Source organism: Marmota marmota, unplaced genomic scaffold, assembly GCF_001458135.2.
Source record: "Marmota marmota marmota unplaced genomic scaffold, marMar, whole genome shotgun sequence".
Taxonomy (NCBI): domain Eukaryota; kingdom Metazoa; phylum Chordata; class Mammalia; order Rodentia; family Sciuridae; genus Marmota; species Marmota marmota.
Window position 1 is genome coordinate 16,999,171 of NW_026000082.1, and position 15,741 is coordinate 17,014,911.

General features: G+C 52.1%; 1 protein-coding gene across 2 annotated transcripts in view; it reads right to left on the reverse strand.

Annotated features, from left to right (window-relative positions):
* Slc5a9 (solute carrier family 5 member 9) overlaps positions 1-12,533 on the reverse strand; it is a 29,780-nt gene extending 17,247 nt beyond the window's left edge. Inside the window, exons 1-9 of one of the 2 annotated variants that reach the window (XM_015484837.2) lie at positions 12,458-12,533; positions 9,051-9,270; positions 7,198-7,269; positions 3,695-3,799; positions 3,223-3,387; positions 1,986-2,091; positions 1,101-1,181; positions 506-711; positions 164-299 (exon numbers count right to left, since the gene is read on the reverse strand). In XM_015484837.2, coding sequence (XP_015340323.1) covers positions 164-299; positions 506-711; positions 1,101-1,181; positions 1,986-2,091; positions 3,223-3,387; positions 3,695-3,799; positions 7,198-7,269; positions 9,051-9,191 — 1,012 coding nt within the window. In that variant the 5' untranslated portion in view covers positions 9,192-9,270; positions 12,458-12,533. Of the gene's footprint in view, positions 1-163; positions 300-505; positions 712-1,100; positions 1,182-1,985; positions 2,092-3,222; positions 3,388-3,694; positions 3,800-5,085; positions 5,114-7,197; positions 7,270-9,050; positions 9,271-12,457 lie in introns of those variants that run through there. The other variant, XM_048815426.1, reaches the window with a different exon arrangement.
* Positions 12,534-15,741: the final 3,208 nt, after the last annotated feature.

Below are 15,741 nucleotides of genomic sequence, written 5' to 3' on the forward strand. Positions count from 1 at the left end.
CTTATTACATGTTTGGCCCACAAAACCTAAAATGCTTACTCTGCAATCTGAGTAGAAAATGCTTTCTAATTCTTGTTCTGGCCCCACCTTACCTAGGAGCACCTTCTCTGAAAACCCCTTGCAAATTGCATCCCAAAGCCCCAAAAGCAGCACTAGCTCTTACCTGGGTACAGGGCCCGGCTGATCATGCCAGGCATGACAATGAAGAACATAGGGAGGATTTTCAGGTAGCCCCCCAGCACGGAGCCTCCCTTGGCATGGGACAGATTCTTGGCAGATAGAGACCTCTGCACAATGACCTGAAATGGCAGCAATGGGGGTGGGTTGCTCACAATGGGGAGGGGCTCAGCTCAGCCACAGGTGAGCCCTGACACTGGTCACTGCCTGTGCCCTGACTCAGTCCCAGAATGAGGTCCAGATCTCTATGCATCCAGGCACCTGGTTTTTCTGCAGGAATCCATCCCAATCCCTGATGGGCCAGGCTGAGCCCTGTGGGGACCCTTACCTGGTCTGTGCACCAACACCAGGTGGCCAGCACTGTGAGCCCAAAAATGAGACCTGGCCATGGGATGTCTCCACTCACAGGGTCCCGAAGCATGTGGAAGGCATCGGGCCTTGGGAGGTGACAGGTGGTATTGGGAACTGTGACATTGGGGATGGCCTCCATGTACCGCTGCTGTAGGCCTGGGTACCAGCCCACCTCCTGAAAACCTGAGGGGAGAGACACAGTGAGAGAAATAGTCCTGAGCCCCCATTAAGCTTGTGCTCACAGCTCCCAGATCTATAACATACGTTAAGGCTGCCATGGGTATGCCACCTACCAGTTCAGCACACGGGGACACCCTCAACCTTCATTGCACAATGAAGATGAGCCTGGGTTGGAACTAACATGAGGATTGGAAGCAGGAAGGGAGATGGGGTTTCAGGCTCAAGATCCCTGGTTTGGAGTAGAGAGAATCCTGCTTTTTTGAGAGCTCGGGATTAGCAAGGGGACATGGGTCCATGCTCTGGAAAGTTCTAAGCAAGGTGTACTAATGACAAAGACAGATCAGAGAAAAATATAAGGATGAAGATAGGATGTATTGGGACCTCTTCCTTACCCAGAAACATAAGGGCCAGGGCTCCCCCAACCATGATCACTGTCTGCAGAGCATCTGTGTAGATCACTGCTGTGAGGCCCCCTGGGGACCAAGGAGAAGCCTCATTAGTCAGTACCAACAGGGGGATCTTCTCTAGGTGCCTTGCCTGTGCTTGGCCATGCTGGGAAGACCCAAGAAGATACAGACCCTGTGGACAGTGGACTCTGGCCACCTGCCTTTCCCTGCACCTAAAGTTCCCCTCCATCCCACCCTGGGAGGATGGAGGCTGGTCACAGGCCCATGTGTTTATGTGGAGTTTTGCTGCACCTGGTTGTGTCTGACTGTGGCCAGGACGCCATAGCTTCCTTTACTATTGCTGTTACTATCCATTCCATTCCTCATTGTGCTGTTAGCTCTTCCAGGAATGCATTCTTCTTTCCCTCCCAACTCCCATCCCAATGCCTCCTGTCTTTCAAGGCAAACTTAGCCATAAGTCAGTTTGTCCTATGCAGTGTCCCAGGGTGCACAGCCATGTGTGAGATGCTTTGGGGGAAACAGGAGAGGGGGGGACAGATCATGGTGACTCTGGTCCAGCAAGAGTTCCTTTGTCTGTACCCTGCTTCCTGACAGAGGCGGTCTTTTCAGTCTTATCTTCTCTCCTGGGCGATCTGCCTGGCTCTGTTTCCCTATTTCTTTCCCTTTCAGCCCCTCTTCCTGTATTTCACTGTGTGACTCAGTCTGTTTCTCTGGGTTTTCCTCTTATCCCACATCTCTGTCTCAGCCCCTTTTTGTCTCTGTCTCTTCCTCTTTTTCATTCTCTCAGGATCGATTTTCTATGTCCTCTGTCCCTCTCTTTCTCTCTGTGTCTCTCAGTCTCTGCACACTCATAGGACCTCTCTGCCCTACCTGCAATGGTGTAGACAGCTGTCACCACCAGCAGAATCACCGTGGAGAGATAGAGGTTCCAACCCATGGCAATCTGGATGAAGAGGGCTCCAGAGAAGATGTCAGTCTGTAGAGAACCAGGACCACAAGTCAAAGCCACCTGAGTCCCTCATTATAGCCACTGTGTGTATGTCACCTACCAGTTCAGCACATGAGGCACCCTCAACCTTCACTGCACAATGAAGGTGAGCCTGAAGCTCACAGCAAGGAGTATGGCTTGATCTTGTGGATACTGGGAATTGTGGAGATTTTAAAGCAAAGGAGTTCTGCGTAAAGCCTTGCAACTAAGAAAATTTTAATTGGCTGGTAGACTGATCTGCTGGCCATGAAGGGAATGGTAAGGAATGAAGTGGAAATTGAGGAAGTGAGGGTGGAAGCTAGGGAAGGAGAAGGAGAGGATATTTAGGAGGAGAGAGTAGGAACTTAGCAGGTTGCTGATGCTCCCTGATAGAACAGAGATGCTCGTGGCTGCTGGATGAACCCATATGTGACTCAGTGTGGCAGGAGCCCTAGTGCTGGTGGTCATGAGTTCTGGAAAACCTACGTGTTTGGGTTTATTGGAGGACTTGAGGGGGACAGGCTGTGCCTAAGCTGGCAGGATTGGTGGAAGAGGGGCCTTAAGGAGTTTCAGCTCTGGACCTGGCAACTGAATGATTTATTTGCTATTAGTCCAGCCTTGCTGACTACACCCCATGCCTTATGAGCCCATCATAGGTCTACACCATGGCAGAGTAGAAGGACCTGGACTGGGTCATGGGAATCAAACTTTAGCTCCACTTCCAGGATGACTGGCCTTCTGTGTTAACTTGGGTTCGTCATTTGACCTGTCTGCGTTTGTTTCCTGAGTTCATATTCTAGGCAATTAATGAAGAGTTAATTTCTGAATGAAGAATCAGTTAATGAAAGGATAAATGAATGGATAAACTCTAGACTGTGAGTTCTTTGACAGTTGGGGCTGCCATTCACTGCAAACCTTTGCCATTCATCTCTTTATCTGGGGGAGCACATAGGTTATTTGGGTCCTTCCTTCCTTCTGTCTCTCCATTGTCATTCTTTCCTTTCTTCCTCCCACCCCTCCCTTCCTTCCATCCAGCCTGTGATTGCCGGTTCCCTCTCTGCATCAAGTCCACGGTACTGCATTCAGAAGTCCCTCAATCAGCAGTTTCAGGGTCAGGGTGGGCTCCTGAGTGGTACCCACCGATATCTTGGTGAAGATGTAGAGGATGAGAGACAAGACAGACATGTAAATCTGGATTCTCTGGCCCCCGAACCTTTTCTTCAGGTACTGAGGCATCGTGACCACACCGGCTGCGATGTACACGGGGACAAAGATCCAGCCGAGGGCCAGGAGCAGGCAGGTTGCCTGGGAGAGTGGGGAGAAGGTCCAGATGGTGAAGGAAGGTGGAGGGCAGCCTCCTACCCAGAGACAGCGTGTGCAGTGGGAGAGCCCTGAGCAGGGAGGGGAGGACCTGGGGCCCAAACCCAGCCCTTCCAGACCTCAGATGAGTCCCTCGGCCTCTTCCAGGCCTTGATTTCCTCATCTATAAAATGGGTTCTCAATTTACCATGCAACCTTCTAAGCACCTCTAAGGTTTCTCTCAGCCGTAAGGCCAGGGATGGAGGGAGTTTCAGACCCTCATTATCCTGGATCATCCAGGTCAGCTTCTTACATTCCACTCAAAGCCTCCCACAGCAAGGCCTCCAGCAGCCCCTGTCCCGGCCAGACCGATGAACAAGCCGCTTCCCACATTGCTGGACATCAGAGATGCTCCGATCTGCAAGTCACAGATGCATTCAAGGGTCAGGGCCAATTCAAAACAATCTGGCATCAGGACCATGAGCAGAGAGGAGGAGGTGTAAAGCTACATTTGTTGGGCATCACACGGGACACCTCTCATGTCCCTATACAGTTATCTCCACAATTACCTGGAGGGAGGGTTTTAATCTTCCCAGTTCACAGAAGAAAGAACTGAGTCAGGAAAAATGAAGTTACTGGCTCCAGGTTGCCCAGTGAATATGTGGCAAAGTAGGAAAAAGGGAAGCCAAGGAAGTAGGCCCGTACAGGAAGGGCAACGCTCTGCCCTGGGGCCACCAGCCTAAGGATGTCCAGGGAGAAGGAGGCTGCAAAGGGCACAGAATCCCCCACAGGAGGTTGGGAGGCCTCCTGTTGACTCTAGGGCCAGGCCAGGCAGACAGAGGGGCCGAGATACTGAGCCCAGGCCAGGCCAGCCTCTGGGTTGAGTTCCTCTTTCTCCAGGAGGACAGCCAGTTCCTCTAAGGCAGCAGAAGCCACAATAATGATACCGATGATGCCAATCATCAGAGCAGTTGGTGCTTGTTGGTGCTTCTATGTATACAGTCACCCATTTAATCCTCATGACAACCCAGTAACATGCTTACTATTGTTACGAGGGTTCAAATAAATATCCCTCAGAGGTTAATGTGTCCCCAGCATGTGGCACTATTTGACAGTGGTGGAATCTTTAAGAAGCCTGGCTCAGTAAGGGGTCTTTGGTCATTGGGGATTGAAGGGAATGCCCTTGAAGGGAATTATGAGACCCTAATGTCCTCTTCTTTCTCTTTTGCTCCCTGGTCATGAGGTGGGTAATAATAAACCTTTTTTTTGATAAGTTATTTATTTCCAGTATTTGTTACAGTAACACATAACTAATTAACACAGTTATTACCCCCATTTTACTGATGAGGGAACTGAAGCACAGATAGGTAAGTTGCTCAAGTCCCAGAACTAATAATACATGACCAAATGAAGATTAAAATCCTGGCTTTCTGGCTCCTGTAACCATTAGACAAATGGTGCTTGACACCTAATAAACCTTTGTTCGATGTTATGTCTTATTATTGGATGGGATCCAGGACTGGGAGGGGCTGGGGGCAGAGGGAGGGCCTCTGAGGCCTGAGAAGAGGCCTGAGGAGACACTGGGGACAGGACTGGGAGCTGGAGGGAAGAGCTAGGCTCCAGTTTATACCCCATGTCACCTTAACAAAATTACTTTCTTTCATAAAACCTTGTCTTCTTCAGCTATAAAATCTGGACACTCACCTCTTCCCAACACTTGTTCCCAGGGGTGCTAGGAAAGGAAAAGGATTGAGAAATTCAGAGATGAGGTGGCAGAGCAGGGTAAAGGCATGGAGACAGACGTGTGGCCTGATGTTGCTGAGGCCCTTGTGCTGCCTCCACCCCAATATGTGTGCATGCAGTCACACGCACACACAGAGATGCACAAACACATATGTGCACACACTTGTATTCATACGCTCACACACGCACACTCAAGCCCACGTACATATGTGCACATACATATGTACTACAAACTTACATTAGCACACACACATATGAATATATTCAGGCTCACACATGCACACACCTTACAGACATGTGTCCACATCCTTACATGCACACTTACATATACACTTCACTTCGACACATATGATGTACTCACATGTATTTTCACACAGTCACCCTCATGCACACACATGTGCATAACTCATGCACTCACACACACATACAAACATGCACACACGCACATGCATAGACCTATGTGCGCATTCACATGCACTCCCACACACTCATTCTCACTCTCAGGTGGCCTGGGGTGTTGACAGGGCTGGGCTGGACCACCTAACCAGAGCAGAGAGCACTGGGCCCCCTGCTTCAGAGGAAGAGTGTCTCCCTTGAGTGGTGAGGCTTGTCCACCTCACCCCACTCAGGAGACCTGGGCAAGATCATGGGGAAGGCAAAGGGAGGAGGGCATTTGAGTCTCTAGAGGAGGGATGGCTGCTGCTCCTTCAGCTCCTAGCTTTCTAGCCATCTGCCTTTCCTGGAGCACAGTCTCAGGACCCGATGGACAGCCAGACACACAGCTCCAGCAGTAGGAGACAGACCTTCCTGCCCTGAGGGGTGGTTGTGAGCCCATCCCCAAGCTGAACCCAGGTCTTGGTGCAGGAGGCACAATTCACAGCCCTGGGCAGCACATCCTCTTTTCTCCATGGGTTCCCACACAGTGTGGGGGGCATACAGGGACCCTGCTGCTCAGAGGCCTGGGGTTTCCTCATGTCCACAGAAGGACCCAGAGCTCTGCCCTCTGCAAGCAAATGGGTTCCTAGGTCCTCTCCTGACCCTGTCAGAGGAGCCTGCTGTCCTGCTTTCGTCTTGGCCTGAATTCTTTCCAGGACTGTGATTAGGGGGCACTGACTGAGCAGAACCACTCCAAGGGCTTTTCCTTTCTCCTAATGTGGATGTGGCTGGCAGCTCCAGTGACCTGTCCCTGTCCCTGTGAGCTTCCAGGCCCTCTAATACCCCCACCGCCTGGGGAGTCTATCATACTAGACAGCTTGAGAAGTTCCTGCCTCTGATTCTTCCTGCCTCAGATACCCACGCCTACCAGAGAGCCCTGCACCCCGCTGGGTTTCCTCCACTCTCAGTGCTTAGTGGTGGGCAGGGAAAGTGGTGAGAACCGAGACAGGTGGGAAGGTGGCTGGGGCTGTGCGTGTGAGTCTGAGTGTAGAATTAGGAGATTGTGAATGTGTGAGCAGGGATAGGAGTGCATGTGTGAGAGTGAGTGTGACTGAGTGTGTGATTGTCAGTATGTGAGTGTGAGGGTGTGAATGTGAGTGGGACATGCCTGGGTGTGTAGACGGCTTCTGTTTCCACCCAGCAGATGACTCTCCTGTTAGATTTCTGGGGCAGGGCTGACCTCCCTCCTTCCCATTCTTGGAGGAGGAAGTTAGTTCTGAGGACAGGTGGAAATGCTGGTGGGTTGATGGGAGAGATTGGGGATTTTGTGACGGTTTGGAGATTGATTTCTTGAGGTGGCTGGGATTTCTGCTGATTCTCCTCATTTGCCTGTTCTTTGCTATAAGCTGATGTGTCACCTCCCCCTCCCCCAGTTTTTTTCTACCTCTCCCTCTAGTCCATGCCACTGCCTGCAGCTCAGGGGCTTCCTCTGAGCTCTCAAAAGCCCTGGTGCCAAGTCTAGGAGGTGTCCACGGGACACTTGTCCTAGGTAGCAAGGTCACTTGTTTGCTGGATGGATTGGAGTGGGAAGCTGTTCCCTCGGCCCAGGGAGAGAGGCAGAGAGGAGTCTGTGGTTGGTGGGAGAAGGAGGGAAGCTGAGCCTCCACATGGAGAGGGAAGGGAGAAAGGTCCACTCACCGGCCACCAGCTCATGGATCTTCCCGCCAGGAAGTAGCCCCCAATGGTCCCTCGGCTTGCACGGATGGACGACTGGAAAGGAAACAGCAAGAGACAAAGACTTCCTGCACTTCTCCCAGCCTCTGTCCTCCACCCAGGCACTGAGGGGATGTGGAGGGTGAGACGTGAGGCAGGGCAGAGCTGCCGGAGTGCTGGCAGATTTTGCCATTTTAAGTTGTGCATTTTGGGGAGAGCTGCTTCCTCTCTGTGAGCCTTGGCACCTTCTCCCAGATCTGGTGTGAAGAGCAAAGGAGGTAAAGGGTGTCCAAGGTCTTCATGAATGGCCAATGCTGTGCATGTGTGCCCATTGGTAATCAGTGTCCCCTTCCTTCCCTCCCCCCAGTGTCTTCCTTTAGGACATGGTTTGGAATCTCAGCCTCTGGTGCATAGTGACTGCCTCTCCTCTCCTCCCACCTGGTCTCCCACACCAGAGAGGGGCAGCCATTCCACCCAGTCTGACTGGGATTCTGGGCTTTCGTCAGGATGATGGGCTCTGTTTGGGGGATTCCCTTGGCCTGGCCTGAAGTCCATCGGGACCATGGTGGGAACCAGTAGGAGGCTAGCCTGTTTGGGGCCATGCTCTGAAGAATGAAGGGGAGAGAGGAGCGCAAGCCTGTTCTGGGGACCCTAGGCCAATACAGCGGGCAGAGAAGGGTGAACTCAAAGCATGTATTCCAATGCAGAGGGCAGCAGTTCTCTGACTGGGTCTGAGATTCGAGAAATCCTTGAAGGTAAGAAGGAAAAGGGGAAAGAAATTAGTGACTAGAGGGCCTTGTGCTTGTTAAGCTTTTGCTTGGACATTCACTTCTGATCTTCCTGGAGGCCATAGGAGGGACACAAATTCATTTCACAGATGAGAAAATGCAGTGCTGGGCAGGAAACAGCTTGTCCAACCCATAGTAGGATTGGCACTTCTCCCTCTGGCCACCTCCCACAAGCCACTGAGCACCTGCCTGCTTACTTCTTCTTGCACCAGCTCTGGGAGGCAGGGACTGTCACCTCCCCTTACAGGGGAGGGGACTGAAGCTCAGAAAGTGTTCCTGACCTCGATACAGCCCAGGCAGTGATTAAATGGGACTTGGATCAGAGTCTGCCTGGCAGCTGTCTTAAGGTGCTGGCCTCTCTGCAGAGTGTTATGGTGACGTTAGCAGCCAGGCACCATGCCAGGTGCTTAGATGTGTCCTGTCACTGAATGATCACAACTTTCTACAGCATTGATCTTACTTTCCATGTTCACATTAGACAACCCAAGATCACAGAGGCTTCTATATTCCCAGGGTCATGTGACTCTGATTGCTAGAGTTGGGACCTGAGCTCAGGGCTTCCTGACATCAAAGCCAGGTCCTGTCCAGGGCCACGACTCCTGGGATCAATGGAGATCAGAGGGACCTTGGAATATGTTTGGTGCCCTTTAGAATACATGAGCCCCAGCTCTTTGACCCAGATATTAACAGGACTGAGAGAGGGCTGGCAGTCAGATTTTCTCCACCTTGAACGTCTTTGAGTTGGAGAAGGCAGGAGTGAGGCTCAGAGTGGTCAGAGATGTTGGGACCAAAAGTGTCAGATGCATACAGATAGGGAGATGGACATAGGGGCTCCAGGCCTGGTCAGCCTCTGGCTCACTGAGTGACCTCTGGCAGGCCACAGTACTCTCTGGGCCTCAGTTCCCTCCTATGGAAGGTTAGGTGGGGGAGGACGATTCCTGAAGTCAGTTCCATCTCAGTTTCCTATGCTCTGTGATCTCCTTCCTTCTGCCCACCTCTGCCTCCAGCTCCCACCTCCCTTCCCAGGCCCTGGCCTCAGGCCCCACTTACCCAGATCCCCACAGCAGTGACGAAGACAAAGTAGGTGACCACCACCCCAATGTCGTAGGCATGCAGACTAACTTCAGGGCCCAGTGCTGAGCGCGGAGCTCTCTCCATCCTGAGCAGGTTCCCTGAAGCTCCGGGCCCCATTGCTGCCAGCTCTTGCTCGGCTGCTACAATCAGTCCCCAGCTGGCTGGACTTTGAGGCGCTCCTGGATTAATTCCTTTCCTTTAATAATTAATCAGCCCCAGGCTCCATTAGCCTTGGAGAAAGCTCTGAAGCTGGCACATAAATTACTCCCAACTGCCCCTCATCCCTGTAGGACTCCTGCCCCCCCTCCCTTTCCCTGTTGCCCCTGCAGATGCACACACAGGCACACACACACACATGCACATATACCCTCACTACCCTCAGAGGGGCAGGAGCAGGAGCAGGAGGGGAAAGGAGCAGAGTCACAAATCCCAAGAGCTTGAAGGGACTTCAGAAATCAAGGTGTTCAAGCTCCCGCTCTGTGGAGGGGAAACTGAGGCCTAGGGAGGTAAAGCCAGAGCTGGGACTGGAATCCAGCTTTCTAAATCATCTATTCGATGTGAGTTTCCTTCACCCATTGGGAAGGAAATGAGGGAAGAGAAAAGAAGCTGCCACCAAGACCCTTGCAAGGCAGCCACCACCTCATGAGCTCCCACGTGTAACCCATGGGGATGTCGTGTTCCCTTTCCTACTCTATAGGACACTGAGCCCTAGGAAGAGACAAGGGTTATTCTAAGGAACAGAGCAGGACCTTCTGTGCAAGGCAGGACCAGAGTTCACATCTTCTGATGCCAGGTCCACACCCTTCTCCTGTGCTGTGACAGATGGAATGGGTGGGTCTTCCCTGAAGAGGACATAGAATTCCCTGGGCTCAGGGAAGACCAGCTTTGTGTACTCAGGGAGCCCGCCTTTTAGTCCCAGCTGCACCTCTCACCAAATGCAGATCACGTTGGGCAAATTGCTGAACGTCTCCGAGCCTGGGTGTCCTCATTAATATGACTGTGCCTTGCCTGGCTTGCAATGCCAATGAGGTTAGGATGCGCTTCTGAGACCCTCTGTAAACCTGAGCTACTGCCTGTTCTTGGGGTTAATATGAAGAAACTAAGGAGGCCATAGCCTTGGCACGAGGCATGCTCGTTTACCTGGTCCTTCCAAAACAGCTGCATTTTGGGACACTTCAGTCTAGTATCCTCTTATATGCACCTGCTACATACACAGGCCAGGGGCTCAGGTTGGAGCAGGTAAAGGATCCCTGCTGGCCCTGAACCTATGGCACCCCCAGCATCCCATGACAATCCCAGGGCTGGGTGTAGGAGCCCTTTCCTTTTCTGAGATAAGGAAAGTGAGAGGTAGCCCCCGACCAGAACTTTAGGCATAGGTCACACCGTACTCCAAGAAGTGGGGCATTGATCTAGGAAGAAGGTTAGGTTATTTCATATCTGGGACAGGGTCAGAAGAATTCATAACCATTAGATGCCAGAAGCGTAGTTCAAAGTGTTTGCAGAGTAAATGTCTTTCACATCTGATGATGAATAAGAGTTTATCAGATAAATGAGAGGAGCAAGGGGGACAGGAGAAGAGTTAGCAACATCAGGAAAATGTGAGGGGCCAGATGTCAGAGAGGATTGGTCAGACAGCCCCTGGCGGTGAGCTGAGTGGAGGAGCAGAGGGAGACGAGGCTGGAAGGGCCTTGGGTGTTAATCAGGGAAGGGAGAAAGACAGGACTGAGCTCAGGTCACTGAAGGTACCACAGTGAAGGCTCCCAGGAAGAGAGAAGAGAAGAGAAGGGAAGAGGAGAATAGCAGGAGATTGCTGAGTCTGCACTTCCTCCTGCCTTCCTCACCAGGAAGGGCTCACCTTGACCCCAAGGACTGCACTGCTGCCTACATGCCCCCTGTCCCCCACCACCTCATGGATCCTTGAGGCTGAGCCTCCATCCCCACACATTTTGCCCAATTCTAAACCAGCAGATTTGGGCACACAGGAGTTGTGGCAGGGAAACTTGAAGAGTTTGGGAGCATCCCCCTCAGTTGTGAGGACCAGGGTCTGACTCCAACCTGAGACATGGAAATGGCAGGAGCTTCAGCTGTGGTGTGTCTGGGAGGTGCTGGTTTGGGATTGTACTGCAAACTGGGGTGGGCAAAGATTGTGTAAGAATTGTGAGTGTGTGTGTGTGTGTGTGTGTGTGTGTGTGTGTTATGACTATATGGATGAAAAAGACTGGGGGATCTTCTTAGATCCTGCCCATAGGCCACCGTGATGGGGTAGGGCCTCTGCCTACACAATCTGAAAGTGAACACTGAATTCCAGAGGCTGTGGAAGAACTGGACTTGGTGCTTTGCCTGGGCTACACTGGAGAGTTCTCCAGCTGAGGGATCCTGGGTACTCCCAGGAGTGTCCTCAGGAAAGAGTCAACCTTCTCCCTCCTCCAGTCCATGAGCCAGATGAGCCAGAGTCTTCTCAGAAGAGTCCTACTCCAGTCAAAACTTTCCTGCTCCCTAAAACCTCTCCCTCCTCCTCACACTGCAGCTCCTAGAGGTCAGAAGTTGGGCTTCACAAGAGCAGAGGAGGTAAATGGAAAACAGCAGGCCAGCAATATCTCCTTTTCCTGAGTCAGAGAGACCTGAAGGGCCTCTTTCTTGCTGCTGCCTGCATGTTCCCCGGTGTGCTGCCAATGCTCTTCTCCCCAAGAAGAATCTTGTGCAGTCCCTCTGACTGTACCTCTGACTGGCCCCCGCCCTGGCAGGTGTCCATGGTTGGTTTGGGTTTTGAATTAAAATTTGCCCGACTCTAAAAGCTTCTCTATACCACTGTCCTGAGCCTTCCTCTAGGGAGCGAGAGTCTGGAAGGGGCGTCTCACCTGGTGGTGTAGGAATCAGCTCTGTGTTCCCTCTTCAGATGGGAGCTCTGAGCAGGTTGCAGAGGTGGCTGGGCTGGGGACAGGAGCCCCCCTGTTTCTGGGCCCCAGTTCTAGAGACCTTGCCAGCCCCTGTCCTGCCACCCTAGCCTCACTCACCCCTCCTTCTCTGCCCTGGGACGCTGTTCTTTTCACATACCTGTGTTCAGCTCAGTTCAAATCCAAACACAGCTCCATGAAATTCTACTGTGTCTGTCCAATCTACAACTCCAGGGGCATCACTCCCCAAGAATACAATGCCAGTGACACCCCAGCATTGATAAGGCAGTGCCTGTGCTCTCTCTCTGGGGTTAGACAGAGAAGCAAGACCAAAGAAGCCCCTGTGTAGTCAGGCTGGGTGCTTGATTCCAGAGGGAAGGAGGATTATGCAAAGGGGTAAAACAGAGAAAGAAGGCAACCCAGATCCAGGGGTGGAAAAAAGAGAAGAAAATAAGGGAGCTTTATAGACTCTGCTCTCAGAACACTTACCCCTGCCAGACCTGACTGATCCCTGTCGGCACAACCTGAACTGTACCAAACCTCTCAGTCTCAGCTCCAAGGATTATGCAGCTTTGGCCTGACCTCCCACAGCTGCCCTGACAGCTCAGGTAAGGCCCGGATGAGCCGTGGCTCCTCCCCCAGGTGAGAGGAGAGGGGAAAGCCCTGAAATCTCACTCCAGTCCACTGGGCCTTGGGTTCTGAGGGACAGTGTCTATTCCTCTGCAAAGTATGGTCCTGGAGGAAAGAGAGCTTGCTCTGGGGTCAGCGTTACCCAGGCCCCAGGGGTCAGATGAGAAAGGAGACAAGGCTCAGAATGAGGTGCTGTCCCTGCTGCCACTGGCAACCTCACTCCCATACACCCGGGCAAACAGGTTTCTCAAGACAGGAGGAGGGCACAGACGTTAAACTGCAAGATGAAAAAATTCTGGAGCTCTAATGTACAATGGCAACTGTGCTTAATAATGCCATATTGTATTCTAGAAATCAGCCAAGAAAGCAGAGCTTGAGTGCTCTCACCACACACAGCAGGGTAATGAGGCAGGGATAGCGTGTTGATTGATGTAATCACTTGACAGTGCAAGATCTGTGTATCAAATCATCACATATTAAAGTATTTGATTTTCATTATTAAATATGTACTAATGAAGCTGGGAAAAAGTAAAATGAAATAACACACACAAAGACAGAAGGAGGTGGTGTCTGGTGGTAGACACACAGAAGCTTAGGACGTTTGGGGATTGGGAAGGAGAGCTTGGCATTGGGCTACAGTTCATGCACAAATGTGATAGGCTCACATACACACACGCATGCACACACACACACGTGTGCACATCCACCTGACACATGTGTGAGACTTGTTATGGGTCACATGAACGAAAAGGACGGTGAAATTCTGTCCAGCAGGCTTCCTTGATAGGGGTGTGGCCTCGACTTACAGAATCCAGAGGCTGTGGAAGAACTGAGCTACTGACACATCAGGGACCTGGTGCTGAACTGGGTTACAGCTTGTGCACAAGCATGATGGGCTCTCTCTCTCTCTCTCTCTCTCACACACACACACGTATTTGCACGTACCTGGGTGTGAGACATGGAAAGGGCAGCAGTCTGTCTTGGGAGCTTGTCTGGGGAAGCTGTGGCCTAATGGTGAGTGCAGAGTTTACAGTCAGACAAGCCCAGGCACCTTGAGGCCCCTTTATTCTCCAGCAGGTGACGGAGACAGGGCACTTCACATTTCTGTCTCCACTTCCTCTCTTCTGTAAAATGCAGATGGAAGCTATCTCATAGGATGACGGAGGATGACATAAGGGTGGCTGAAAAAAGGTCATGCCACTTACACTGAGAGGAAAGGCTGCTTCCTGGGCTCCTGGCAGGGTTTGGGGATGGAGCACGACACCCCTGGCACGGCCTGGCCTGGCAGCTCAGTGAAGCAACTGAGCGTGACTCCCACATGACTGGGAAGAGTATTTATCTATGGAGCCAAAGTTCTTCATCTGTAAAATGACATGATAACAGGTACCTTGATCAGTTGGGAACATGCAGTGAGATCACATGCATGGAACGGGTGTTGAAGTGTCTTGCTTTGGGCTGAGGGCTGAAGGTTGAACATAATATCAGAAGTGCCTATTCATCGGATTCTGGAGATAACACAGAACCTGAGGGGCCTGTGCCGTGGTGGCCATGGAGATGCACCCAACCCAGGTGATCTGCTGTCCTGGCCACCATCCCTCAGGACTGAACACTGCATTCTCTCTGAAGCCAAACCTTCCCCAGCTGCTCCAGCCAGTGACTGAGAGTGACTGACATGTGTGACATGTGACCCATGCTTGGCTGCAGGACTCTTGGCTGGCTTGGCTGAGACTTCCTTAGAACAGAGCTGGAATCTGAGTCTCCTCCTACCCAGTGCTCCCCCCTCCCCTCCATTTCCTCAGTCATTCCAGCTATTTTTCAACCACTCCCCCAGGTCTGCAAGAGATCCTCTGTCACAGCTTCTCAGAGGAGCTGTTTTGTTGGCATCCCTGTCATCTCACCTTTAACGTGGCCATTTGGGAGTCTGAGAGAGGCTGCTGCCTTGGGAAGAGCTGTTGGGGCGAGGTGGCAAACCTTCCCTTCCCCGCTCTGTCTGGGGAGGAGGTGGGCTCTTTCACCCTCATATCAAGTCAAGGGAGAAGAGATTTGAGGGGTTATGGCAGAGCTTTTTATGTGTCCCACGACCTAGTGATTTATAGGGGGAAGAGGCTCTAGCCTGCGGTCATTCTGAAAAGGGGGATTGATTCCCACAGGATGGAGGCTGGAAGGCCAGGCAGAGTCTGGAGCAAAGTCTGAAGATGGACCCCTGCTCTGAGCCAAGGGGATGAAAGGCCCCAGCATCCCCCTTTGCTCTCCCTCATCCTCTCTACCCAGGACCCCAGTGTCCTCTGACTGGCAGAGGGTTTCTGTCCTTCCTGCCTCCTCTGGCTGCTGTTGGCTGCCCTCCCTGAAGCCCAGGAGGTGAGCCACCTGATTGCTCATGGGTCCTGGGCTCCCCTCTCAGCACTGACATCACTGGTCCAGTCTGTCCCCACCCTATGCTGAGCTCTTCCAGGCAGCAGTGTCTCTGCTGGGTCCCTGTGACCTGAGATCCATTGAGCTGGATGCTTACCAATGTTTATAGCAGCACAATTTTTGAGGACACAGAGCAGGGAGAGATGGAAGGGTGCTGAGTGCCGGACATCAGATGTCTCCTCTGCAGACATCATTTCTGTGAGAAAGCAGAGCTCATTCCAGGTGGGAACAGCTGAGCCCAGGGGGCAGAAGGCAGCAGAGGTGCAGGGAAAACTGGTTTGGCCCAGGATCCCAAGGGGTGGGGATTGAGCCTCATTTCTGTCACCGGCACATTAGTGATGTTGGACAAGTCTCCGTGCCTTTGTGGACCCCATTTCCTCTTCTGTGAAATGAAGTGTTCTCAGCTGTTTCTACTGACCTGGAGTCTAGAATGCAGCAGACTAAGTTATCCCCAAGGCCCCATTTGTTCTTTGGGCACAGAGGCTCATGCAGGAGTTAGGACACGGCATGAAAGGTCAAGTCCATGGGCTTTAAAGGCCATTTCCCTGGACCCATGCCCGGCCCCTGCATGCATCAGGGTGTGAGCTGCGCTGCTGACTTTCACTCCTCAGCCTTAGCTTCTCTGTATGTGAAGAGAGGACAGCATGACCTACCTGACAGGGTCACCTAGAGGTGTATAAACAGTGTGCAGTGCAGACCAGGGGGTTGCTCAGGAGTGTCCCACCCAAGAG